Raw genomic sequence first — 26,139 nt, forward strand, 5'->3', positions numbered from 1 at the left:
ATAAACGGGTATGTGAGTGACCAAAGACCTTGGATGAGAAACTGACTTCTGCACCCATACATTTTTTAAAGGGCCTGGTAAAACTGATAGATGATTACCTTACCTGATTGTGATGAATACAAACACTAAAATTACGTTTTGAACTGATAACCTAATGTTCATTATTTATTGACCTCTTGATGTCTTCAAGTTTAGTTGATTTATAATAGTTAAGTGCCTGCACGCAAAAAAAACACACACGCAGCCTGCTACCTACCACAGAGTTCAAAACTGCTACGCCCCTCGGTGGACTACGGTGGCATTTGATTCTGCGTGCGTTAATTATTCTGGTCACATGCTGTCTGCGTACGCGGCAGTGGTACGCGACCGAGTTAGGTGTGAAGATGGCGGACGAAGAGGCCGAACAAAACCTCAGCGCACAGACCGATACCAGTGCAACAATTGTGGCACTCCGAGAGAAATTGCTAAAATTAGCAATTGCACTGAAGAACAGTACGGACTCTCCGACTCAGTCGTCAACTCAGTATTGTCAACACTTTTGCCAGGTTAGTTCTTTCTTTCGCTGTGCGCGCTGGCGATTCCAAAATAACCCTCGAGCCTTGCATTAGCATAGCTAGCTTAAGCTAGTCTACAATCCTGGATAATGTTGCCATTGTCAATGTGGGCATGGTTTAATGATTTATGTCAAATAAGCATACGTATACTTGTTGTAACACTAGCTGGTGCTATTGTGTTATGTGACTGACTTTCGCACGTTGCGGTAACGTTAGACAGCTAAATGATTTGATGTTGACACTGTCTGTAGCCTAGCTACCCTTTTGATACTGTGTGCTGACATAGCTAGCTTATTGAATTATCATAGGCGCAATGAGGAGGTCCATCATCAGCCTTGCTTTGTCATGTCTAGTTTACGCAGAGACGCTGACTTTACGGCCGTTGATAAAGTTAACGTTAAACTATCCATGACTGTCTCAGCTTTGTAGTTGGCTAGCAACCAATTTACTATGCTAACGATAATGAAGCAGCTAGCTAGCTAGTAGCTAACTAGTGAACAAATTGCTTTGTTCTGCCTTCACTGCCACGGGACAGGCCTCGCACACACTACACCGCATCTTTTGCTGACAGGTCTCAAATAAATGTGGGGTGTTTGTGTCCATGCATGGTCTCGGATTGTCAAACTGAAACTACCCATTTAGCCATTGTTTCTAAATGTGGGTTCTATAACAAATTATTGAGTTAACTAGGACAGTAGTTTTCAAACCTCTTCTCGTGGACCCCCAGACATTTCACAATTGTTTTGTAGCCCTCATACACCTATTCAAAGGGTTTAAAATTAGTTGACAAGTTTGAATCAGGTGTGTCATAGCTGTGTTATAGGCTAGGTAAACTACATGGACTGTTGGAGGTCCCAGAGGAAAGGTTTGAAACACCTGAGTTAGGCTATTCTGTCACAGTGTGAACTCCTTTTGAAATCGCTGAACACATTTTCCCATCAAGTTTGATGCACTACTGCGGCTGCTCCACTTTTACTTTCTTGTGCCTTTCACGTAGCTATTGGTTTACTGACCCATATTTAATCTGGCCAATTTTTCAGTCGACTGGGTAGTGTCAGATGAAGAAGAACAATGAACTGTTACTTACCATACACCTGGTTTTCATGTAAAAATAAATAAAATGTTTTGCTCATGGTCAAGGGCTTGTACCATTCATGACTGAGGCGATGATAGTAAAATGACTAAGTCCTCCAGAGTCCTCAAGGACATAACATGGACCCCTCTTGACGGCAGAGAGAATACGTTTACATTTCCTGCAATCCTACACATTTGGTTATGGGGTGTGGAGAAAATGTTGCCTTTTTAAAGTAGATTTTCTGCGGTAATACACATTTTGCCAAGGGGTGGAGAGAGTTTGGCAATTTTACAACACATTAAATAAAATTCTACTAATTTTGCCATGGAGCAAAACAAATCTGTTTTACAGCTATTTAATGCTATTCTATTAATTTTGCCATGTGGTAAATACTTTTGCATTTTTAAAGCTAATTCCCTGCAAATCTACACATTTTGCCACGACTTATGCCAATGTTGCCTTATGTTAATGATATCTGAGTGAGAGTGACTAACAAAATCAATAGGGGCCCCCTGTAGTACAGGGCCCCTGGGTATTCGGCCATGATTACGACAACTTTAGATAGCTGGCTAGACAGACTTGCCAATCAAAAAAATGTTAGCTGACATGGCTAATTGAGTGACTGACATAAGACAAGAATTGCTCATGCACAACCAAATTTCCAGTGGCGGCCTGGGCCCCTAAGTGACTGCTTATGCATGGAGCCAGCCTTGGCTAAACCAACTTTAATTGCTGTAACAATAATGATTTGCATTGTAACACATGAACAGAGGTCTAAACGAACAGTAGCAGGCCTCATTAGCATGCTGTTAATAATTCTGTTGAATCTAGTTGCATACAGAGTTTTTGGACTTTGATGTGCCAGCCATTGTTGCAGTAGAATATCAAGCATGTGTGAATATCTGTGGCTAGAGGCAACGACTGTCCTTGCGCTGTGTGGGAGGATGGAAGGACAGAGAACGCATGAGCGCCACTGCAGTAGGCATGGTTCTTCATCTTCACACTTAAATTGTCATTCGTCTTCCAGCATGTACATTTGAATTCAGCAGTGTGTTTACAAAACAACATTTAAAAAAAAAGTATCTGTTGGCTATTCATGACAATCCAGCATTATTTTTCAAACAGCATACATTGTTTTGCATTTTCCTTTTCTGTCTGTCTGTGTGGAAGAACTGCTTGTTTTCTGCCCTCCACACCCAGCTGCATGATGCTTGAAAGAGCACTATTCCCAGGTGCCCAGCTGGGTTCCTAGATATGCATGGCTCCCCAGCCTCCACTCAGCTCATCTAGCAGAGTGAGTGTATGGTGGTGTTATTAGACTACCATCCGCGCGGCCGAGTGTTGTAAATCGCCTCCTCCCACCCGACCCCGGCTCGGTCTCAGGATGCCATGTGTTGTCTGGAGATTCAAGACATGAGACAAGCCACTGCCCCTGGTCACAGCATGGATGATGGATGGTGATGAATATGGATGATCCTACTCTACTGTTGGTGTTAGTCTGGCTGGACTGGCAGTGTGCTTTCTACCAGATGTCTACCAGGCAGCCCAGGTCCCCCTCCTGCCTCCCTTCTCTCTAATTAGGACCAGATCAAAATGGAGGGGTGAATGGGATTCTATGTATTTAGTTAGCGCCTCTCATGAGGAGAGTCTCTTGTTGAGGCATTGTTACATAAATACAATCACAATACATTATTAGACTGTAGCTAAGAAAAACACTTGATGGTTTAATTTATTTGCAATTCTAAGGCTACTTTTTCTTTAGATTCCAGTCTAAAGAAAGTTGTAATAAACTATAACTGGTTGTTTGGATTATGTTGGCCAGTGCATTTGTTAAAGGCCTACTGTGATATCTACCAAGGTGTAGAGGTTGTGGAGAGAGCCGGGAGAACAGCAGATCCTCCTACACATCCCAATCGCAGCTTACAATGAAATCAAATACACATGACCTCTGACCTCAGCTGTGTGTGCGCCCCAAATGGCACCCTATTCCCTTTAAATTGCACTGCTTCTGACCAAGGCCCATGGGGCTCATGTCAAAAGTAGTGCGCTATATAGGGAATAGGGTGTCCTTTGGGATTCTTTCCGTGTCTGACAGCTATGCTATGTCTTTCGCTCTGAGGGTTTGATGGAGTATATCCCTATCCCTGTGCTGACACACTGAAAATCTATCATTTTATCAGCATGTGTGGGTTGGTGTATGTGTCAGTGTGTTGTGTTGTGTTTATAACTTATCTGTGGATCTGATCTGCGATGTGGAACCTTGTTTTTGTTATCAAGTAATAAGGCTAAGTTGACAGGATGAGGACTGAACCAGAATCTAGATTTACAAGAGACATTGAATATTGCGTTTCTCCTTTATGTCCAGGAAGAAGCCATTCACCAGCTTTTTAAGCTTAATAATTTCAAAATGCGTACGGTACTTATTAAAGAAGGGAGTTTCGCTGAGTAACTATCGTCATTACTGCCGTTACATCCGGTATGTACTTCCAAAAAAAGTCTAAGTAAAAAGTTACATGCAACTGAAAAAATGCCCATTCTGGAAAGAATCTTAAGTATTGTTTTAGACCAAGTGTGCATTTGCCAAATTCACCTCTCATGCACTTCCAATAAAATCCCTTATTACGGCCGGGCACAGGTCGGCTGATCCAGCAGCAGGAAATGTCATTGATTTTGATTTGAATGTCATATCTGTTTCACCCGCGCCACACGGAATACATTAATATTTAATGTAAGTAGATTAAGTTAACAATATAGGATATGTTAGGGATGTGACAAATGGACAATTTTGCTTAATGTTTAAGCACTTTTTTTGGGGGGGGGGGATTAGTTTTCCATTAAAACGATAAGATGAAATCATAAAATTCCCAGTCTATTCACATTGAAGAACAATGGTCCTGTTGTGTATGTATGAATTCTAGTGCCGGTCAATTAAGTTATGTCTACCGCCAGGGGTTGGAATCAGTTCAGAGAACGGAACCAGAATTATTTGTAAAAATGTTTGATGAACAGAATCAGAACTGGGAATGAAAGTAATCTATACTGTTTCAGGAACATAACCGGTTCCCATGCTGTTAATGGTTAATACTGTTATTTTACATTCCGGGCATTTTCTTTTCTTTCTCCTAGTCCCACAAAAAAAACAAAATGCCTATAAAGCCCTCACTATGTTACAACTTTTTTCAGTGTCAGCCTGCCAGCTGAAAATCTTTGCCTGTATGTATGTATGCATGTGTGTGTGTGTGTGTGTGTGTGTGTGCGCAAGCTACCTCCCCCTACGAAGCATAGTCTACTATTGCCTACTGACGTTAGTGTTGTTCAGAAATTAGGGAGTGAGATTTTTTTTTTTTTTTAGAGCGAAGAATGGATGAACTTTTTCAATGATAGTTAACTATAGTATCCTTATCACATTTAAAATTGCAGGGCTCTACACTGACCTTTTTTACAAGGACTATGAAAATATATTTCCGGTATTAAAGCTAGAATCCTTCATTTTTTCGACGCACTGGTGCGCCTAAATAGACAATTCCAGTCTCACAGCAAAATATTTAGTTGTATGTGCAAATAAAAAGTTTGCACTGTAGAGCCATGCATTGGATTTATTAAAATGTGTTTTTATTTCAATTCTGGTGCACACACAAGCTAGGTAGCTCAAGTCCAATGTTAAGCCAACGCTCTGAAGCCCTACACTTGTCTGTCCAATGCATGTAAATAGCTTGCCTGCTCCATAGCAAGTAATTTAATGTTGAGCTAAATGTAAACAAAATAATGTACTTTTCAGAGGTTTAAAAAGAAACCGAAAGGAACGATATATACCGTTACATTTTTGGGGTATGAATCAGTTCAGAAATTGTATTTTGTTGGTCAGAATAGTGGAACGGAGGGGGGGGGTTCTGTTCAGAGATTAAATGATACCGCGGTCATATGCCCGTGAAAGCACCTTGGCTACGGCATGTTCCTTCTGACTCTTCGACTCGCCACTGAACAGGCATTTTATTTGTCTGTAAAGGAATGCTGCTTCTGAAGCTGCCTGCTGGCAGACCACTCTCTCATAAAAAATAAAGTAGTTTAAAGTTCATTAAGTACTCTGACTTACCAAGACATCTAGATGGAAAAAAAACCTCTCCCGCTAGGAGTTTACTCCTAAGATTCAGTATATTTGGAACGGAGGAGACTGATTAGTTGCCGTACTTCCGAGAACACAAACACCTTCCATCTTTCACAGGTGTGTGCTTTTCATGTTCAATCAATTGAATTTACCACAGGTGGACACCAAGTTGTAGAAACATCTGAAACATGATCAATGGAAACAGGATGCACCTGAGCTCAATTTTTTTGTCTCATAGCAAAGGGTCAATACTAAAGTACATGTTTTTGCTTTGTTATTATAGGGTATTGTGTGTGTAGATTGAGGATTTTTATTTAATCCATTTCAGAATAAGGCTGAAATGTAACAAAAGGGAAGGGGTCTGAATACTGTCCGAATGCACTATATAAACAGGAAGAGTAGTGTCCCTAAAACACTTCCTTGTGGCACTCCACAGCTGATTAATCTTACATCTGATAAGGTGCCATTGATATCAACCATCTGATACCATGCTGCTAAAACCTAGGGCCTAGAGTTACAAAATTCCAGGAACTTTACTTAAATTACCTGGTTTTCCTGAAATCCTGTTTGGAGCATTCTGGATTACCTGCTCTATTCCCTCCTGATTCTGGGAATCATTCAAGTGAGATTTCTGGAAAATGTATTGAAAGTTCCAGGAATTTTTACAACTCAACTAGGGCCCTTAACTTGTGGAGTAGTATCTGGTGGGCTACTGTGTCAAAGGCTTTCTGAAGGTCCATTAAAACCATCCCACAAAATGTTCCATCAATCTCTTTCCTGATACGGTCGGTTAAATACAGTAAACATTAATTAGTTTAATGTGACTTTGTAAAACCGGTCTGCAAATTGTGCGTTCTTGGATATCTACATGTCAATTTACTCATAGATCATCTTCTCCAGGATTCCCAGAATAGAGATTTGTAGTTACCTTGGTTTCTACCTTACTACCTTGTGTAGTGGGATAACCCTAGCAAGTTTCAGGTAATTTGGAAGCCTCCCTTGTTCTATTGAGATATATAGGTGCTGCAGGGTGAAATATGTTCAGTGTCTTTTACAAACCTAGCAGGCATATTGTCCAGACCAGTTGCGTTAGAATATTTCATGTCCTGTCAGAGATATCTCCAGATTTTTGCTTAGACTGACGTTACTTGCTTTGGTTTTGAGCCTTATGCTCTAGCCTTGCAGTTTGAGAGTGCCAACGTTTCTTTGGATTGTTGGGTTAAATAGGACTGTGACCTTTTTGCCTCTAGTCATTTTGCTCACCCCATTTCTAAATTTCTGTTTACCAACATAATTAGAGCAGTATAAATAAATGTTTTGTCATAACCATGGTATAGGGTCTGATATATCACTGCTGCCAGCCAATTAGCATTCAGGGCTTGAACCAACCAGCTTATATTTCTGGATAGGCTTTATTTACCGTACTTTAATTTCATTACTAATGTTACAGGAGGTGTTGAAGAGGTGGATTTGGCACATGCGCACTTAGTCAAAAACAATACGTACGTTCTTCCAAACATTTTTTCAGTTGCAATAGACCTTTTCTGGAAGTACACACTGGTCGTAACGGTAGCAAACTCCATTCTCTGGTATGTACCGAAAGTATTTTAGAAATGATTAATCATGGGAAGTTAAATGTTTGCATCCTGATCATAAAGGAGAATAGCCATATTCAACATCTATTGTAATCCTAGATTCTGGTTCAGATGAGGACCTGCTGTTATGATTATGAATACTGCTTATTGTTATTGTTTGTGATCCACTTCAGAGCCAACGAGAGCCCAGTTGAATTAAAAAGCAACTGTCATAAACACCTGTAGAGAGAGGGAGACTATGGGGAAAGTCAGACAGAGAGGTTTTTAGGCAGCCACTGTAGGCTGTGTAGAGTACACTGCATACATGTTTGAATCCTATTAGTTTTACAGGTGGCATCAAGCAGGGTGTTGTCTTGTCAGCGTGTTGAAGGTAAAGACTAGAAGCATGAGTTGGGATCAGTCAATCTGCGGCAGTGTTGCCAACTTGCTGTTGGAGGAGAGAGTGCTCTGTAAAGGGGAAATCTGTAGTTGCAACAATTGTATTTGTTTTTACTTTTAAATGAATGGTACGAACCTGTTGATTCTTGAAGAATATCATTTATAAGTGCCTCATGAGCTTAGTTCAACTGTCCTATCCCATAATCTTTTTTTAAGCCAAAGTAAATGTATAGAAACACTATATAGCCTCAACATGGTTACAGCTATAGTTTTGATATCATGGATGGTCAGTCCTTGCATCCATATCTCTGTCAGGGAGGCACTTTTCTCCTGCAGTTGACTGGCCTGCCAGGCAGGGCCAGTCAACTTGAACCCTCCCAAAATGAAATACTTGTTTTTTTTATGTTTTCAAATGCCAACATGGGTCTAGGTAATTTGCAGTGTTTTAAAAGTAATTGTCTATCAGTCTCAGAAATACACAAATCTTTATTACATAAACTTGATTTAAGATAACCTTTTTGCATCTTAATGAAAACAGACAAACATTACATTATGTATTAATTGAACATGTTAACCACATGTATACAATATATCTAAAACAGAACAATGTTGAGAACTCGGTACTGAATCAACTTAAGTTAGAGATTACGTTCCACTACCAGCTGCCCCATTAAACAACATAACACAACAATATACAATAAAATGCATTTGTCTTTCCCAGACTTCACTTACTTTGCTTCACCCTCCCTCTTCAGTCACTGAATGGTCATCTTGACCTTATTATTATTTTTTTGAACACACACAAGAATGGTGTATAGGTACTTTGTAGAAAAGACCGGTATGCAATTCTTATATAAACATAAGAGCAGAGAGGGGAAAGCATGGGTGATGGGGCAAGCACATGCCACCCAAGGGTAGATTAAGAGATCACAAGTGAGAGTGCATTGAAATGTACAAATTCAGAGAGCCGAATGGTCAATATAAGAGAGGAGAGGTTGCCAGATTTGATCAAATTGGCAATTTATTAGTCTTGCCCATTTTGAGTTTCACCACTTGCTACCGGCCCTCTCTGCCATATAGTGCTCAGTCTCCGGGCCATGGACAGAGATCAGCAGCAGACTGTTCATCATGCTGGTAGAAAGGCTGGACCTCAAGTCTGACTTGATGCACATGGCCGAGAACCCTCGCTCACAGCTGTATGAGCTCATGGGAAAGACCAGCATTATCTTTACCATTACCCTGATGTGGGAGAACTGGTCTGGCCTCCCAACAGTAGCTTGCAGCAAGCGCTGCCACAGCACCTGTGGCTGAAGGTGTCTGAAGTGGCGGACATCTACCTTGAGCTCCAGCCGCTCACACGTTGCATGTGTGGAGGACTTGAAGTCCTGACATTCCTCCAGGATGTGGCTAAAGTGGTCTGTGAACAACTTCAGCTCCTCCAGGCCAAAAATAGCGAGTACATTGAGGTAATCTGGCCAGCTGGAGTGGTCAAAGAGAGTGGAGACTTTCAAGATCCCCATTTCCAGGTTTCCAAAATGCTTAGACACAAAATGACAGTCATCCACAAGCTTCTCTCACTTCCCAGAAGGCAGCGTCGTCATTTTCTTTTCTGCAGTGGCACATTTCTGAAGGCCGTCTTCTCTGGTCCAACGTCTTCCAAGAACTGTTGGATTTTTGGTCCTGGGGATCTCAAGAGACACGTCAAGATGATGCCCAAGTTGGGGCTTGACATTTTGGGGCATTCATCATTGCCTGACAAGGTAACACATTCACCCTGTAGTAAAAAGCCTTATACAACGGGTGGGTCTAATCCTGGAGGCTGATTGGTTAAAAAGGCATTCCAGCCGGTGTCTATTCCACAAGTTGCCACCGGCTTAAGCTATGATGTTGAAATGCCTATTTACTGTTCCATCTCACTGTGCAATCCACTGTCTCACTCTCAGCAAGGCAATTTATAAACTTGATCTCCACTATAAAAATCGAGACATTAATCTCCCATTTTTATTTTGAACTAGCATTCGGTTTTCAAAAGCAGAAATTTGTATAAACCTTGCAATCTCTTTCTCTGATATTTGCAACAATAATTTCAATATTGAAACAATCTCCTGTTTGTCGGGACGAGGCAGACAGCTTTCAGCAGCAGGTCAAAATCATGAATCAACTGGCATCATTTTAATGGATACATACTGTACAAAAAAAATGTCAGCAAAAAGCAGGTAAAATTAAATGAGATGCAGCTAGTATGCAGTCTTTCTAGCTTCAGTTTGAAGTGTTAGCTGTGTTGGCTAGCTCCTCTGAACAACAGTGTCCTGATGAGCGCACATTTTCTATTCCAGGGTCGCATCCATAGATACAGAACAAAAAGACTTAACGACTGGGTTGCGTCTCTGGCAACCAACCGATAGCACGAAAGACCAGTCGGCTTGGGGAGCAAGCTTAGATTTGTATCTCAGTGTACAATCGGTTCAGGCCAGGGAGATACAACCATATTCTCTAGATTACCATAGTTGCTAGCCATAGCCTACAGACGTCCATTCTAATAGGCTTATTTGCCCAACATTGGAATGATTTTCTAATATTATACATTTCCATAACCTAAATACAGTGCCTTGCGAAAGTATTCGGCCCCCTTGAACTTTGCGACCTTTTGCCACATTTCAGGCTTCAAACATAAAGATATAAAACTGTATTTTTTTGTGAAGAATCAACAACAGGTGGGACACAATCATGAAGTGGAACGACATTTATTGGATATTTCAAACTTTTTTAACAAATCAAAAACTGAAAAATTGGGCGTGCAAAATTATTCAGCCCCTTTACTTTCAGTGCAGCAAACTCTCTCCAGAAGTTCAGTGAGGATCTCTGAATGATCCAATGTTGACCTAAATGACTAATGATGATAAATACAATCCACCTGTGTATAATCAAGTCTCCGTATAAATGCACCTGCACTGTGATAGTCTCAGAGGTCCGTCAAAAGCGCAGAGAGCATCATGAAGAACAAGGAACACACCAGGCAGGTCCGAGATACTGTTGTGAAGAAGTTTAAAGCCGGATTTGGATACAAAAAGATTTCCCAAGCTTTAAACATCCCAAGGAGCACTGTGCAAGCGATAATATTGAAATGGAAGGAGTATCAGACCACTGCAAATCTACCAAGACCTGGCCGTCCCTCTAAACTTTCAGCTCATACAAGGAGAAGACTGATCAGAGATGCAGCCAAGAGGCCCATGATCACTCTGGATGAACTGCAGAGATCTACAGCTGAGGTGGGAGACTCTGTCCATAGGACAACAATCAGTTGTATATTGCACAAATCTGGCCTTTATGGAAGAGTGGCAAGAAGAAAGCCATTTCTTAAAGATATCCATAAAAAGTGTTGTTTAAAGTTTGCCACAAGCCACCTGGGAGACACACCAAACATGTGGAAGAAGGTGCTCTGGTCAGATGAAACCAAAATTGAACTTTTTGGCAACAATGCAAAACGTTATGTTTCGCGTAAAAGCAACACAGCTGAACACACCATCCCCACTGTCAAACATGGTGGTGGCAGCATCATGGTTTGGGCCTGCTTTTCTTCAGCAGGGACAGGGAAGATGGTTAAAATTGATGGGAAGATGGATGGAGCCAAATACAGGACCATTCTGGAAGAAAACCTGATGGAGTCTGCAAAAGACCTGAGACTGGGACAGAGATTTGTCTTCCAACAAGACAATGATCCAAAACATAAAGCAAAATCTACAATGGAATGGTTCAAAAATAAACATATCCAGGTGTTAGAATGGCCAAGTCAAAGTCCAGACCTGAATCCAATCGAGAATCTGTGGAAAGAACTGAAAACTGCTGTTCACAAATGCTCTCCATCCAATCTCACTGAGCTCGAGCTGTTTTGCAAGGAGGAATGGGAAAAAATGTCAGTCTCTCGATGTACAAAACTGATAGAGACATACCCCAAGCGACTTACAGCTGTAATCGCAGCAAAAGGTGGCGCTACAAAGTATTAACTTAAGGGAGCTGAATAATTTTGCACGCCCAATTTTTCAGTTTTTGATTTGTTAAAAAAGTTTGAAATATCCAATAAATGTCGTTCCACTTCATGATTGTGTCCCACTTGTTGTTGATTCTTCACAAAAAAATACAGTTTTATATCTTTATGTTTGAAGCTTGAAATGTGGCAAAAGGTCGCAAAGTTCAAGGGGGCCGAATACTTTCGCAAAGCACTGTAATTACATATGTGATGCCTAGCCAGCCATATCATTGTTTGAAACCTGGACATTTTACATTCGCATATCTTACCTTGCTTTTAACCGCCTACAGACAAAATCCGACCATAGGAAAAATGCGAATTCTTTAAGATTTCCTGATATGCCATTGAAACCAACATTTGCTCTTCTACTGTCGAAAGGCAGTAAGACACAATCCTTAGTGCCATTGGCAGGTTAAACTATTTTGAAAAAATACAATTATTAGTGGGTCTTATGGTTGTGGAAGGCTTACAGTGCCTTCAGAAAGTACAGTGCATTCGGAAAGTATTCAAACCTCAACATTTTCCTCATCAATCTACACACAATACCCCATAATGACAAATGTATTACAAATAAATTGTAAAAAATTACATAAGTATTCAGACCCTTTTTCATGAGACTCGAAATTGAGCTCAGGTGCATCCTGTTGCCATTGATCATCCTTGAGAGATTTCTACAACTTGATTGGAGTCCGACTGTGGTAAATTCAATTGATTGGACATGATTTGGGAAGGCACACATCTGTCTATATAAGGTCCCACAGTTGCCTGTGCATGTCAGAGCAAAAACCAGGCCATGAGGTCAAAGGCATTGTCTGTAGAGCTCCGTGACAGGATTGTGTTGAGGCACAGATCTGGGGAAGGGTCCAAAACATTTCTGCAGCATTGAAAGTCCCAAAGAACACAGTGATTTCCATAATTCTTAAAGTGACTCTTCCTAAAGCTGGCCAGCTTTAGGCATCGGGGGGATAAGGGCCATGGTCAGGGAGGTGACCAAGAACCCAATGGTCACTCTGACGGAGCTCCAGAGTTCCTCTGGGGGAGATGGTTGTCCTTCTGGATGGTTCTCCCATCTTTGCAGCCCTCCATCAATCATGCCTTTATGGTAGTGGCGAGACGCAAGCCACTCATCAGTAAAAAGCACATGACATTCCGCTTGGAGTTTGCCAAAAGGCACCTTAAGGACTCAGACCATGAGAAGAAAGATTGCCTGGTCTGATGAAACACTCTAATTGAACTACTGGATTTTTTTTCTTCTCATTTTGTCTGTCATAGTTGAAGTGTACCTATGATGAAAATTACAGGCCTCTCATCTTTTTAAGTGGGAGAACTTGCACAATTGGTGGCTGACTTAACTTTCTTGCCCTACTAAGTGTTCACAACTCTGAGTCATTGCATGTTTGCATCACTTTTGGCAGCAATTACAACTGAGTCTTTCTGGGTAAGTCTAAGAGCTGCGTACACCTGGATTGTACAATATTTGCACATTATAAAAAATAAAATAAAAACTTCAAGCTCTGTCAAGTTGGTTATTAATCATTGCTAGGCAGCGATTTTCAGGTTTTGCCATAGATTTTCAAGCTGATTTAAGTCAACTGTAACCAGGCCACTCGGGAACATTCAATGTTGTCTTTGTAAGCAACTCCAGTGTTTATTTGGCCTTGTGTTTTAAGTTATTGACCAGCTGAAAGGTGAATTTGTCTCCCTGTTGGAAAGCAGACTGAACCAGGTTTTACTCTAGGATTTTGCCTGTGCTTAGCTCGATTCTGTTTATTTTTATTAATAATAAATAAACTCCTTTTCCTTGCCAATGACTAACATAAATATAACATGAAGCAGCCACCACCATGCTTGAAATATGAAGTGGTACTTAGTGATGTTGTTGGATTTGCACCAAACACAACGCTTTGTATTCAGGACATAAAGTATGTTTCTTTGTCATTTTTCTTTTTGCAGTTTTACTTTAGTGGCTTATTCCAAACAGGAAGCAAGTTTTGGAATATTTGTATTCTGTACAGGCTTCCTTCTTTTCACTCTGTCAATTAAAACAAATTGTATTTGTCACATGCGCCGAATACAACACCTTACAGTGAAATGCTTACATACAAGCCCTTAACCAACAATGCAGCAAAGAAAATCCCGTTTAAAAAAAGTAAGATAAGAATAACAAATAATTAAAGAGCAGCAGTAAATAACAATAGCGGGGCTATATATATACAGGGGGTACCGCCACAATGTGTCAATGTTCGGGGGACACTGGTATCGAGGTAATTATGTACATGTAGTTAGATTTATTAAAGTATCTATAATTAGATAACAGAGTAGCAGCAGTGTGGGGGTGGGGGTGGGGGGGGGGGGGGGGGGCAATGCAAATAGTGTGGATAGTCATTTGATTAGCTGTTGAGGAGTAATATGGCTTGCGGGTAGAAGCTGTTTAGAAGCCTCTTGGACCGAGACATGGCGCTCCGGTACTGCTTTCCGTGCAGTAGCAGAGAGAACAGTCTATGACTAGGGTGGCTGGAGTTTGACCATTTTTAGGGCCTTCCTCTGACATCACCTGGTATAGAGGTCCTGGATGGCAGGAAGCTTGGCCCCGGTGATGTAGGTTACTATTGTGGAGTAACTACAATGTTGTTGATCCATCCTCAGTTTTCTCCTATCACAGTCATTAAACTCTTTAGCCGTTTTAATGCACCATCCAAAGTGTAATTAATAACTTCACCATGCTCAAAGGGATATTCAATGTCTGCTTTTTATTTTTTTTTACCCGTCAACCAATTGCGAGTCATTGGAAAACCTCCCTGGTCTTTGGTCTGTTTGAAATTCACTGCGTGACTGAGGGACCTTGCCGATAATTGAATGTGTGGGGTAAAGAGATAGGTAGTTATTAAAAATGTTAAACACTATTATTGCACACAGTGAGTCCATGCAACTTATTATATGACTTCAGCACATTTTTACTCCTGAACTTATTTAGGCTTGCCATAACAAAGGGGTTGAATAATTACTCAAGACATTTCAGATTTTCACTTTTTTAATGAGTTTGTAAAAAAATATCTAAACATAATTCCACTTTCACATTATGGGGTATTTTGTGTAGGCCATTGACACTATCTCAATTTAATTTGAAATTCGGGCTGTACCAAAGTCGAGGTGTGTGAATACTTTCTGAATATTTAGCCTATTAATAATTTTACACGCCCTTAATTCTTTACATTATTCCTGACTGTTTGAAATGCAGTGTTGACTTTTTACGTTTAAAAAATCTAGATATATCGTGAATCACCCATAAATTTGAGAGATCTAGATATCAATGTTCTAGCATCCAACTAGCCTCAGCCCTGTCTCCAGCTAGCATTTATTTCCTGAAGAGCAAAACAGGAAGCTGTTACTGGAGAGAAGTCCCCATAACCTCACCAACCTGCAAAGGCTTTTTCCACTAGTAGGCTCTTGTTACTGAGCCGTCTGAGACAAAGTGCAGCCAACCATCCATGCAGTGACTTTAACAGTAACGTAGACTGTTGTTTCTATGCCAAGGTACACTGAGATTGTGAATAATTCAACAATACTGAGGTAGCTAATAACACACATGTAGCATAGGCCATGAAAGGTTCTCTCTCCATCATGAGCAGAATAAAGTTGTGTGGTTTCTCACTTAAATCAGATTTATTCGTCATTGCACAGTTCTCATGAACCTTTTTATAACCTAATTCTCTCTGAGGAGTTGCCTGACCGAGAGAAGCTGTCAGAACTACTTGTCTTTTGATGCTGCTCAGAACAGGGCTTCTCCTCCAGGCCCATCTGTCTGTCTGCGCTCTCCAGAGTCTCACTGCTCTCTGTGTGTGGGCATCTGCCCAGCCCCCTCTGCTTTGATGGAAAGGAGCAACACATAAATTCTGTAGGACGTTGGAGAAATGTAGACTCATAAACCATATCCAACATGAATGAAGTGGTTGGTAGCTTTTTTTATTTATTCTACTGGTCTAAACAGGATGCATTACAATTGCTTGTCATTTCACATACAAACATTTAGGCTAATTATAGAAATTTCGCCCCCCCCCCCCCTCCTGTTGCAAATTAATTTCAGCAGTAGTAGTGGTAGGCACTATATTGCATCTAAAGATATCAAACATCTGCCTTTATAGCTCTCTGTGGATGACTTCATTGGTGCATAAGAGAAAGGTGAGTGTAACCTCTCTCTCTCTCTCTCTAGACTCTGGTGGAGTATGCTGGTCGATGGAGGATGGAGGAGGAGCCACTGCCCCTGGTGGAGGTGTATACAGTGGCCCTGCTGAGCTATGCCCAGGTCTCCTCCTGCCTCTCCTCTCAGTGTGAAAACGTCCCCCTCGTAGTTGAACGTCTCTCACTGTGAGTACGCCTGTCTAATTTGTGGAGGGGTTTAACCTGCTTGTTGTTCTCCATGTGCCTGCCTGCAAGATTAGTACCCATGAGATTTTTAGAAGAACCTAATTTGAAATGCACATCAGATAAATTACTGTACTATACATTATCTCAGATGTAGAATTGTATGATACACCCTACATGTAGAATGAAACATTGGATGATGTTACCTAACACCATCTCCAGCAATTTGTTTTACAGTGCTTTGTTAACATTATTGATCATTACCAATCAGACTTGCCTTTATTATTCAGATTATGTTTAAATCACTGCAAAATATACAAAGGCTTTAGTGATCATGTTTGGGTAGCTCATTTGATTTCCTATTGGTTGTGCAGGAGCTGTATAGAGCTGCTGCTCTCCCTGCCAGAGAACTTCCCAGATGCCTTGTGGGAAGAGTTCAAGTCATCTGTTCAGGTAAAAGGCTTAGTCACACAGAGGATGAAATGTTTCCTTTTTATATGCAATGAGGTCTTGTAAACTACACTTGTAGGTTACTGTATTCCTGATTGAGCTGCTTTATCTGTTCAGGATAGTCTTTTAAGATAAGATTCCATTTGGTCTGTTTCTGAAATGTACTACATAATATTATATATGTTGCAAGGATGCACCATTAATTTGAATGCGTAATTGCTTCTAAAAGTACCTACGGCTTTGAGAATACTGTCACTGAGTGAATTGTGTGTGTTGCAGTCAGCACACTCCCAGCTGCAGGAGAATGGCATCACACAGCTGGCCCTCCTGTCTGCTGTGGCCCAAGAGACTGGTGTGTGGACGAACAGCACCCTGCGTAGTCTCCTCTCTAATGAGTCTCCACAAACAGAGGAGGGTGAGTTTTCTTTTACTACAATAAAGGAAGAAAACCCTGTGCACAACAGGAACAACTTTTGATACTAGTTGTTATTCAAGTCTTGTACATTTGAACCAGCATTTTATATCAGTACTCTATTTGTATTGTGTCTGTATGAATCTCAATATCCTCTTCTTTAGTTCACAAGTTCCTTCGACTTGAGGGACCCATTCTGCTGGAGATGAGAGTAAAGCACCTTATTAAGGAGAACCACATGGAGAGGGCTGCACTGCTGGCAAGGGCTTGTGCAGAGTGTCCCGAGTTTGAAGGAAAAGGGCACATCTTTAAGCAGATGTACCTGGTCTGCCTGTGCTCTGCCTCAGCACAGGAACCACTAATGGAGGAGGTAGGTTGGGACAGTCTGCTAGAAACAGGTTGAGTCCCAAATGGCAGCCTATTCCCTATATAGTCTGCAACTTTTTAACCGGGCCCATGAACAGGGCCCATATATACTTTCATTATTTAACTGTCAGGCCTCTGTGGATTCATTGCACCAATCAGAATTTCTCTGTCCTCGCTATTGTTTTTTAGTGTATGAAATTGAGACTTTCATCAACAAAAGGCAGACCATTCAATGGAAAAGGTGTAATTGCGGCTTGAGGCAGACCTGTTGCATACCACATTGAAATATAATTTGAATGCAATGCAGCTCTTCCTTTTTATCGACAGCTCTCCGAGATTGATTGCCGTGATGCACTAGAAATGATCTGTAACCTGGAGTCGGAAGGGGATGAGAGGGGAGCCTTCAGCTTATGCTCAGCCTTTCTAACACGTCAGCTTCTCCAAGGAGACACTTATTGTGCCTGGTAAGATCACTGTGCTACGTTTTTTGCATTAAAGCCCACCCCTCCTATCTGTTTGACTTATGAAATGTATATCTATTGTGTTATTACCTGTTTCAACTTACAGTAGTCGTAAAACAAAATAAAACACGCTGTGCAATCTCTTGTTTAGTTCTTCAGATAATTCAGGTATTATAGAATATATTATGACTATTAAGCTATTTGGTTTATTTATTTTCTCTCCAGGGAGCTGACACTGTTTTGGAGCAAACTGCTGAAGCGGATGGAGTCATCTGAAGAGACGTTCCTGGACAGATGTCGTCAGATGTCTTTGCTGTCCACAACGGTCTTCCACATCCTCTTCTTCATCAAAGTCATTCAATCAGAGGTAAGCTTCTGCCCTGATACATTCATTTTTTTCTGGGTGTATATAGACTGAACATGGCACACTATAATTTTTGCATTGTATAGTCAGCACTCCACCTTTTTTGTTCCATATGCTCTATTGTTTCATTGATAGTCAATTAATATTTAGTGCGTTTCCCTCTAAAACCCTGTTGTTTTTTTTGTTTGTTTTTTACAGGTGGGTAAGGTTGGACTGCCAGTGTGTGTTGACATGTGCATACGGGCTCTACAGTTGGAATCAAGTGACGCAAACAACAAGGCCACCATTTGCAAAACCATCTCCTGTTTGCTGCCCACTGATCTGGAGGTAAAACGGGCCTGCCAGCTGACAGAGTTCCTCCTGGAACCCACAGTGGACTCCTACTACGCCGTGGAGACTCTGTACAACGAGCCAGACCAGAAGCTGGAGGAGGAGAATCTTCCTGTGTCTAACTCGCTCCGCTGTGAGCTCCTGCTGGTGTTCAAGACCCAGTGGCCTTTTGACCCTGAGTTCTGGGACTGGAAGACACTGAAGCGTCACTGCCTGACCCTTATGGGTGAGGAGGCCTCCATTGTGTCCTCCATTGACTTGCTGAATGACAATGAGATCCCAGAGGCCCCTGAGGAGGAGGAGGACACAACCCAGGGTGAGGAAGTGTTCAGAGACGTCACAGACTACTTCGTGGACACCACACATGAACTGAATGAAATAACAGATAAAAGACGGAAAATCCGAGAGACAAAGAAACTGAGAGAGAAAGGGTTCATCTCGGCCAGGTTTCGAAACTGGCAGGCATACATGCAATACTGTGTTCTGTGTGACAAGGAGTTTCTGGGGCACAGGATTGTACGTCATGCACAGACTCACTACAAAGATGGACTTTATAGATGCCCGATATGCGCAGAGACCTTCACCTCAAAAGACATATTGGAACCACACGTGGCATCACACGTAAAGCTATCATGCAAGGAAAGACTAGCTGCAATTAAAACAAATAAAAAATTAGCTAATCCCAAAACGGCTGCTCCTGTTATTGCGGCTCTGAAAGCTAAGACTGAAAATCTACTTTGGAAAAAAGATGCAAACAGCGATTCCCAAGAACACAATGGGGAGTCGCTTCAGACAGAATCAGTTCAGACTAAAGTCTCTGGACTTAAGACTGAAAGCAGCACTGAGGAAAACACATGCCCTGTTGTAAACTGCAAAAAGGGATTCAAGTATTTCCGAAATCTTCTTGTTCATGTGAAAGCACATAGAGATAACGATGAAGCAAAGCGCTTCCTTGAAATGCAGAACAAAAAGGTGATTTGTCAGTATTGTCGTCGCCAATTTGTTAATGTCACACACCTTAACGATCATTTGCAAGTGCACTGTGGTGTCCGACCGTACATTTGCATACAGTTGAACTGCAAGGCCAGCTTTCTCTCCAACACAGAGCTGCTTGTACACAGAAAAGAACATGTCGTATTTAAAGCCAGATGCATGTTTCCTAGATGTGGGAAGATTTTCAATGAAGCCTATAAGCTTTACGACCATGAGTCACAGCATTACAAAACGTTCACCTGCAAAGTCCCTAACTGTGGAAAAGTGTTCCATTCTCAGTCACAGTTGGATCTGCACCAGGAGGAACATGTCCCAAAAGAGGAGGAATACCCAGCTACAGACACTGACCTTTCTCATTTTCTGGACCAGAGGATGCTTTCTGATCAGGCTTCCTTCTCAGAGGATGTTGATGAGGCTTCTCATCCATCAGCATCTGTTGAGGTGAAGCACTCGATTGACAACCTGCTGAATGCTTCTCAAGGTACTGTTGAGAATGATCGACGATACATGATTCAAAGTGAGCCACCAGTAAAAGAACTGTACCCATATTCAGAAAGATCTGTTATTCGGTCTACCACAAATGCACAAACGCATGACCCAAATCAGCTGAGACATAGACACCAAGACCCTTCAGAGACTGCTGCATATGACTATATGAGACCCAAACCACATAATCCTCCATTAGCTTCATACCAATATCCTGGGGATTTGCATCATGCCCAACAACCAAGTGTGTTTCAAGGTCAGGTCCAGAGTTTTCGCAAAGATGGAAATTATGAATCCAGGAACTACAATTCTGACTACAGAGTACCAGTGCAAGAACAACAACATCCACACATGTCTGTTAACATGTCAGCATCAAGTCAGACCTCCCATTACATGTCAACTCCAATGCCTCAAATTCTCCCATCGGTCTCTCACACACTTCTTCCACTAGTAACTCGTTTGCCAGCCACTGGTTGCAGAACAGAGAATACACAGGGCCCGTTAGCAAGCACTCCTGCCCCACTGCACCACCAATTACCAACTACTCCTGCCCCACAGCAACACCCATTAACAGCTACTCCTGCCCCACTGCACCACCAATTACCAACTACTGCTGCCCCACAGCAACACTCATTACCAGCTACTCCTGCCCCACAGCAACACCCATTACCAGCTACTCCTGCCCCACAGCAACACCCATTACCAGCTACACCTGCCCCACAGCAATACTCATTACCAGCTACTCCTGCCCCACAGCAACACCCATTACCAGCTACTCCTGCCCCACAGCAACACCCATTACCAACTACTCCTGCCCCACCCCAAGGAGAGAGACACCACTGTGCTTTGGAGTCATGCGATCGCAACTACAGCTCCTACAGAAGTGTTACCAAGCATATGAAAGCAGCTCACCCAGAGTTTTATACAGAATGGAAACTTGTTAAGAGAAAAACAAGGGAACATGAAAAAGCAAGAAAAGCTGCCCCGTCGAGTTTGCCTCTGATCGGGAACCATAACTCTGTTGCTCCAATACAACATCAACAGGTCATTCAGCCAACCCCGCCCCTGTACTCAAACCACTCTTACGCTTCCCATTCAGCTGCTGTCCAAAGCCAAGCTTTCCCCAACCAAATGGACAATATCTTAGATCCCATTGTACTCTCCCAGCTAGGAAACAACCCCAATCAATATGCACCACCTAGTATGCCATGGCAACAAACACCAGGAAACAACCAAATCCAGAATTATCACTCACAAGTATATCCCTCCTCGAACCTGCAAGGGATGCCACAAATGGGTGGTGGAGGAATGGATGTTCATGTTATTCCATCCGGTCATATGATGCGACCTAATGTGGAAAGACCAGCAGAGTCACTGCTTCCAACAACTATGGATAATGTTCTTCAGCCTGTTTTCCCCTCTTATGTGGACATTCTGAAGGACTCAAGTCTCTCAAATCAGCTGGGAAATGCTGCACTTCCCTACACACCGCAGACTCAAAGTAATTTGCGTTCTAATTTCAATCCCCCTGAAAGGAGTCGAAGAATGCAGAAAACCAACATGGAATCACATGTCCTTGCAGGAAACCAATTGCTAGCTAGAAACAACAGTGAATCTCAAGACGGCACCAAAAACACTGCTGAAAAAAACCAGATGGGCAAAAAAGTCAAGCGCAACAAAAGAACAAAGTGGCCTGCCATTGTTAAAGACGGAAAGTTCATTTGCTCTAGGTGTGGTAGAGAATTTACAAATCCCAAATCACTTGGAGGCCATTTGTCCAAACGTTTACACTGCAAAGCCTATGACACTGAGCTCCTGACAGCAGACTTGCCTTCATCATTTCTTGATCTTCTCAATTCAGAGCAACTTCTCAATACTCAGCCCCCACCATCTTCACAGTATAACCCTGCTGCACCGTATGCAAATGATGGCGAACAACCTGATGAGATTCTTAAACAAATTATGGTAACTCCAAATATTCCCAATATGTTTGAGCCCTCAGCAATTCCCCAGCCAACGTTCCAAAATCCTTATGGCCCCTACGGACCTGCTGGACGCTTGCCAGAAAGCACAGTCATACAGCACACAGGAAATGTCCAAGTGAAGACAGAAAATGAATCGTATACAGATGGTTATCTTCAGCAGTCATGTGACCCTGGGTTTGGCAATAGTGCATTCTATGAGCCACTTCTCACTCAGGTGCTTGCAGAAAACAACCCCACTGTCTCACTTCACAGACTTCCCACAGACCATATTGATAATTTACTCAGAGCAGAAACACTGATGAAGATGAAAGAAGTGAAGGGGAATTCTGATTCTGCCTCCAATTCGGGAGGGCTGTCTAATGATGGACTTCTGGCTGCAATGGCTAGTTTAGCAGAAAACCTTATGACAAACCCCATGTTGCAGATCACCTCACCAGACCCTCGGCCTCAACACAGTCCAGCAGCAACAAGTATCAAACCGGTGGAGACACGGAGGAAGAGTGCGGAACATAATGTCAAGAAAAGATTGCGTGAACAGATTTTAGCTGGAGACTTCCAAAGAAGAAGCAGTGTATCTGGGACAAGCAGCACTGACACACATGCCAGTTTGAATCTGGTGTCATCCAATCCAACAACCAATGATGTACAACATTTTGGAGTACATCAAAGTCCTCAGCCTTCCAAGATGATTGATCACGGAATCCCCTCTGTATCATCTACCCAAATGAACGGAGCAGCACCCATGAAGAGCTTTACTAATTTCAGAGTGGCTTCCTCTCGACACCACGAGGTACCTGCACCTACCTGCATTGTTGCGAATGATGTTGATCTTGGTCCAAATCTAACACCTGCAAACCAACAGCATTGGATAATGGACCTTCAGACTGCATTAGAGAGGCTAGACTTAGACAAACAACAGGTGTGTGATTCTACTCCAACATATTCCTCCACAAAACCTAGCTGCACTGATATTTGCAATGATACTGAATCATTCCAGCCTAATGTCTCAAAAGAGAAGGATACACAGATTCCTGATGGCTGTAGAAAGCTGTTTGCCTGTGAGAGTGACAACTGCACATACAGGGCCATGACAAAAGATGCCATTTTAAAACACCTCATCAAGACTCACAATTACAACAATGAGATGATCAATTCGATTAAGAAAAGCCATGGGAAATTTGCCCCATTCTCTTGTCAAATGTGTGATAAGACTTTTACCCGCAATTCAAACCTTAAGGCACACTGTCAGACAGCTCACAGATTGACACAGCGGGAGATTGCAGAACTAATCATGAAGCGCAAGTCAAGCAACACGGTTGGATTTGCTAATAACGAAGACAAACCACGTGTGCATTCAGAGCCTCCTTTGTCTGGTCAGATTGCCAAAGCGCCCCACTCAATAATGGAGAATATTAGACGTCAACATTCACTCCCGGATGTGAGCCAAAATCAAGATATGACTGTAAAAAACGTGTTTGCTTCCGGAGAAAGGATTAAACAAGACTACCACCCACATCCTTTCAAACAGCAGACTTCTCAAGGCATAGCTGACCCGAGATATCATGATAATAGCCTCTCCATGGGAATGCAGCCAATGCAAAGGATGCCCATGCATGATCAGACACCATTAATGCTAATGTCTGAATATCAAATTAACGCACACTACTCAACAATACACCAACAGCCTTTAATGACCCCTCCTGATGCAGATCAATGGTCAAATGGACAACACATACCATCTCCATCTCGGCCTATGCCTACTCATTACAGTCAACAATCTGGAGGCTACCTGGCAGAAAGAGCTGACTCAATGACGCCTGCTCCATCAGATCCCCTTCAGGTTTGTGCTCCCTTGCTAGAAAATACATCCAAAATCAAGCTGCAGAGAGGACCAAAGCCTAAAGTAGAAAAGCCTAAAGTCGAAATTCCCAAGAAGACGAAAGAGAAGAAGTCTGAGGCAAATGATTCTTTCAGTCCATACAGGCCATATCGCTGTGTTCATCAAGGATGTGCAGCAGCCTTTACAATTCAGCATAATTTAATCCTCCATTACAGGGCTGTCCATCAGTCTGCTCTATCTATATGTGAAATGAAAAATGAAAATGATCAAAATGAGGAACAGGATGAGAAAAACGGAATCAAGCAGGAGGGGGTTATGGAGGAGGAACCAGAGGTTGAAGTAACCCAGGTAACAGAACTCAGATGTCAAGTGAGCGACTGCTCGAGAGTATTTCAAGACGTTCCGAACATGTTGCAGCATTACCTCCAGCTTCACAAGTTCAGCCTGGATAAAGCAGGATCTCTGATGTCAAACATCAACCTAGGCAGATTCCGATGTGATCAGCAAGGGTGCACAGCATCCTTCATTGCTTTCTGGAAGTACATCGGACATATTGAAAAAGAACATGACAAGGCAAAACTTGCCAAAATGGAACCTGTGGATGGGATGTTCCAATGTGATGTCGAAGGCTGTGACCGTGCTTACGCTACAAAGTCAAACCTGCTGAGGCACACCATGAAAAAGCATCATGACCTTTACAAACTCCAACTGATGAACCAACGGAAAAGTGAAGATTGTGAGAAATCTGACTCCAAGAATTCACATTACCAAATAACTAAATCAAGCGATGGGAAAGAAAACATAGAGGGCAACAAAAAGATTACACAGAAGGGAGGTGACAAAAAGAAAACTGACAAGACAGAAAAAAATAGTTGGACAAAATATGGAAAACCCTCCTTGAAAACTAAGGATGAAGCGTCTGCAATTTGCATTAAGAAATGCAAGTTGCAATACCCCTGCATGATAAAGGGCTGTGATTCAGTGATGAAGTCTGAACGGAGTATCATGAAGCACTACATGGGGCACGGACTGTCCGAGCGATACTTAGAAGAGCAGAGAAGCCACTTCATATTTTGCAAGAAATACCCAAGACGTAGAAACCTCCGCGCTGCCAGGAGCGATGACTCTAAGTCTGAGACCTCCTCAGAGATATCCGACAGCGAGGACACGGCAGACACGGGCCTAGAAGGAAGTGAGTTTGACGAGTATTCAAAACCTGTGTTACGGAGAAAGGGGAAGGGCGAACTGTGTGACACCAAACCTTCGTACGATGAAAGCTCAGAAACTGCATCTGATGGTTCTGTGGTGGTGAAACGCAAGAGAGGAAGTCCACGGAAAAGTGTTTTTGAAAAAATTGTAAAACGCAAGAGGCTGACAAGGAGTAATGCGGTTTACTGTGGAGAAAATGGATCTGACTACGACTCCTCTAGCACTGCCCTTACCCAGGATGAAATGAACGATCAAAGTGAAACGTTGACCTCCTTTAAGCCCATGGGATTCGAGGTATCTTTCTTAAAGTTCTTGGAGCAATCAAGCCCATCTAAAAACGCTCTGAAGAAGAGGATTCGACTGAGAAACGCTACAGTGTTGTGCAAAAGGTCAGACACACACTTGCACTACCCAAAAGGCTTTGATACCCTTGAGTTCAGGAACCCTCAGAAGCTGACGTCACTAAAAAATGTAAAAATTGTAGTGGACAAATCCTTTTCGGACGTAGCTGATACTCTGCTGAAGCAGCTCCAGGAAATGCGACCCACAGTAATATTAGAAAAATAGATTCCGATGTAGTATTTAAGTGACTGGCTAAATGTTTTCCTTGTCAGAACACCGTACCTCAGGATTAGAATGGGTTTCAACCTGCTGCAGAATGTTGCCCAAAACAATAATACTTTTGATTTTGTTTTTTCACCGCAAAATATAAATCCACGGTTTTTCAGTTGACTATGTGGAAGTTGTTTTAAAATGATACATTATTTACTGTAACCTTGAGTCTGTAAATATATTTTGTCTCTATTATATATTGATCTCATTTTATATTATATGTATTATTGATAGGATAAATTTAAGCATGTTTGTATTTATCTTCCCAGCACATTGCCTTTGCAAACTAAATTTAAAATTGAAGGCGAAAAACATTACAATGTCATGTGATAAGTATCCCCATGAGACAATGAAATGGTCCTTTAAACAAACGGAATGTGATGTGTATAGTTTGTGAATGTTGTTGTTTCAATATGCATTGTAAATGTTCATTTGTACGTAGACAATGTTGTGTAAATATTGTTTTGTTTTTTTCAATGAACTACTGCGACCAGCAGTCTAACTTAATTGAGATAAACCATTTTGTTACAGATTG

General features: G+C 41.9%; 1 protein-coding gene across 1 annotated transcript; it reads left to right on the forward strand.

Moving 5' to 3' along the window:
• Positions 1-310: 310 nt before the first annotated feature.
• LOC110529192 (zinc finger protein 292) lies at positions 311-26,136 on the forward strand. The gene is made up of 8 exons (XM_036984884.2): positions 311-545; positions 15,945-16,099; positions 16,471-16,549; positions 16,826-16,961; positions 17,123-17,328; positions 17,652-17,788; positions 18,011-18,152; positions 18,348-26,136. The coding sequence occupies exons 1-8, from the start codon at positions 384-386 to the stop codon at positions 25,557-25,559; spliced, it is 8,229 nt and encodes a 2,742-aa protein (XP_036840779.2). The 5' UTR covers positions 311-383; the 3' UTR covers positions 25,560-26,136.
• The last annotated feature ends 3 nt before the right edge of the window (positions 26,137-26,139 follow it).

Source organism: Oncorhynchus mykiss, chromosome 8 (genome assembly GCF_057628025.1).
Source record: "Oncorhynchus mykiss isolate SJ-2025 chromosome 8, ASM5762802v1, whole genome shotgun sequence".
Lineage (NCBI taxonomy): Eukaryota > Metazoa > Chordata > Actinopteri > Salmoniformes > Salmonidae > Oncorhynchus > Oncorhynchus mykiss.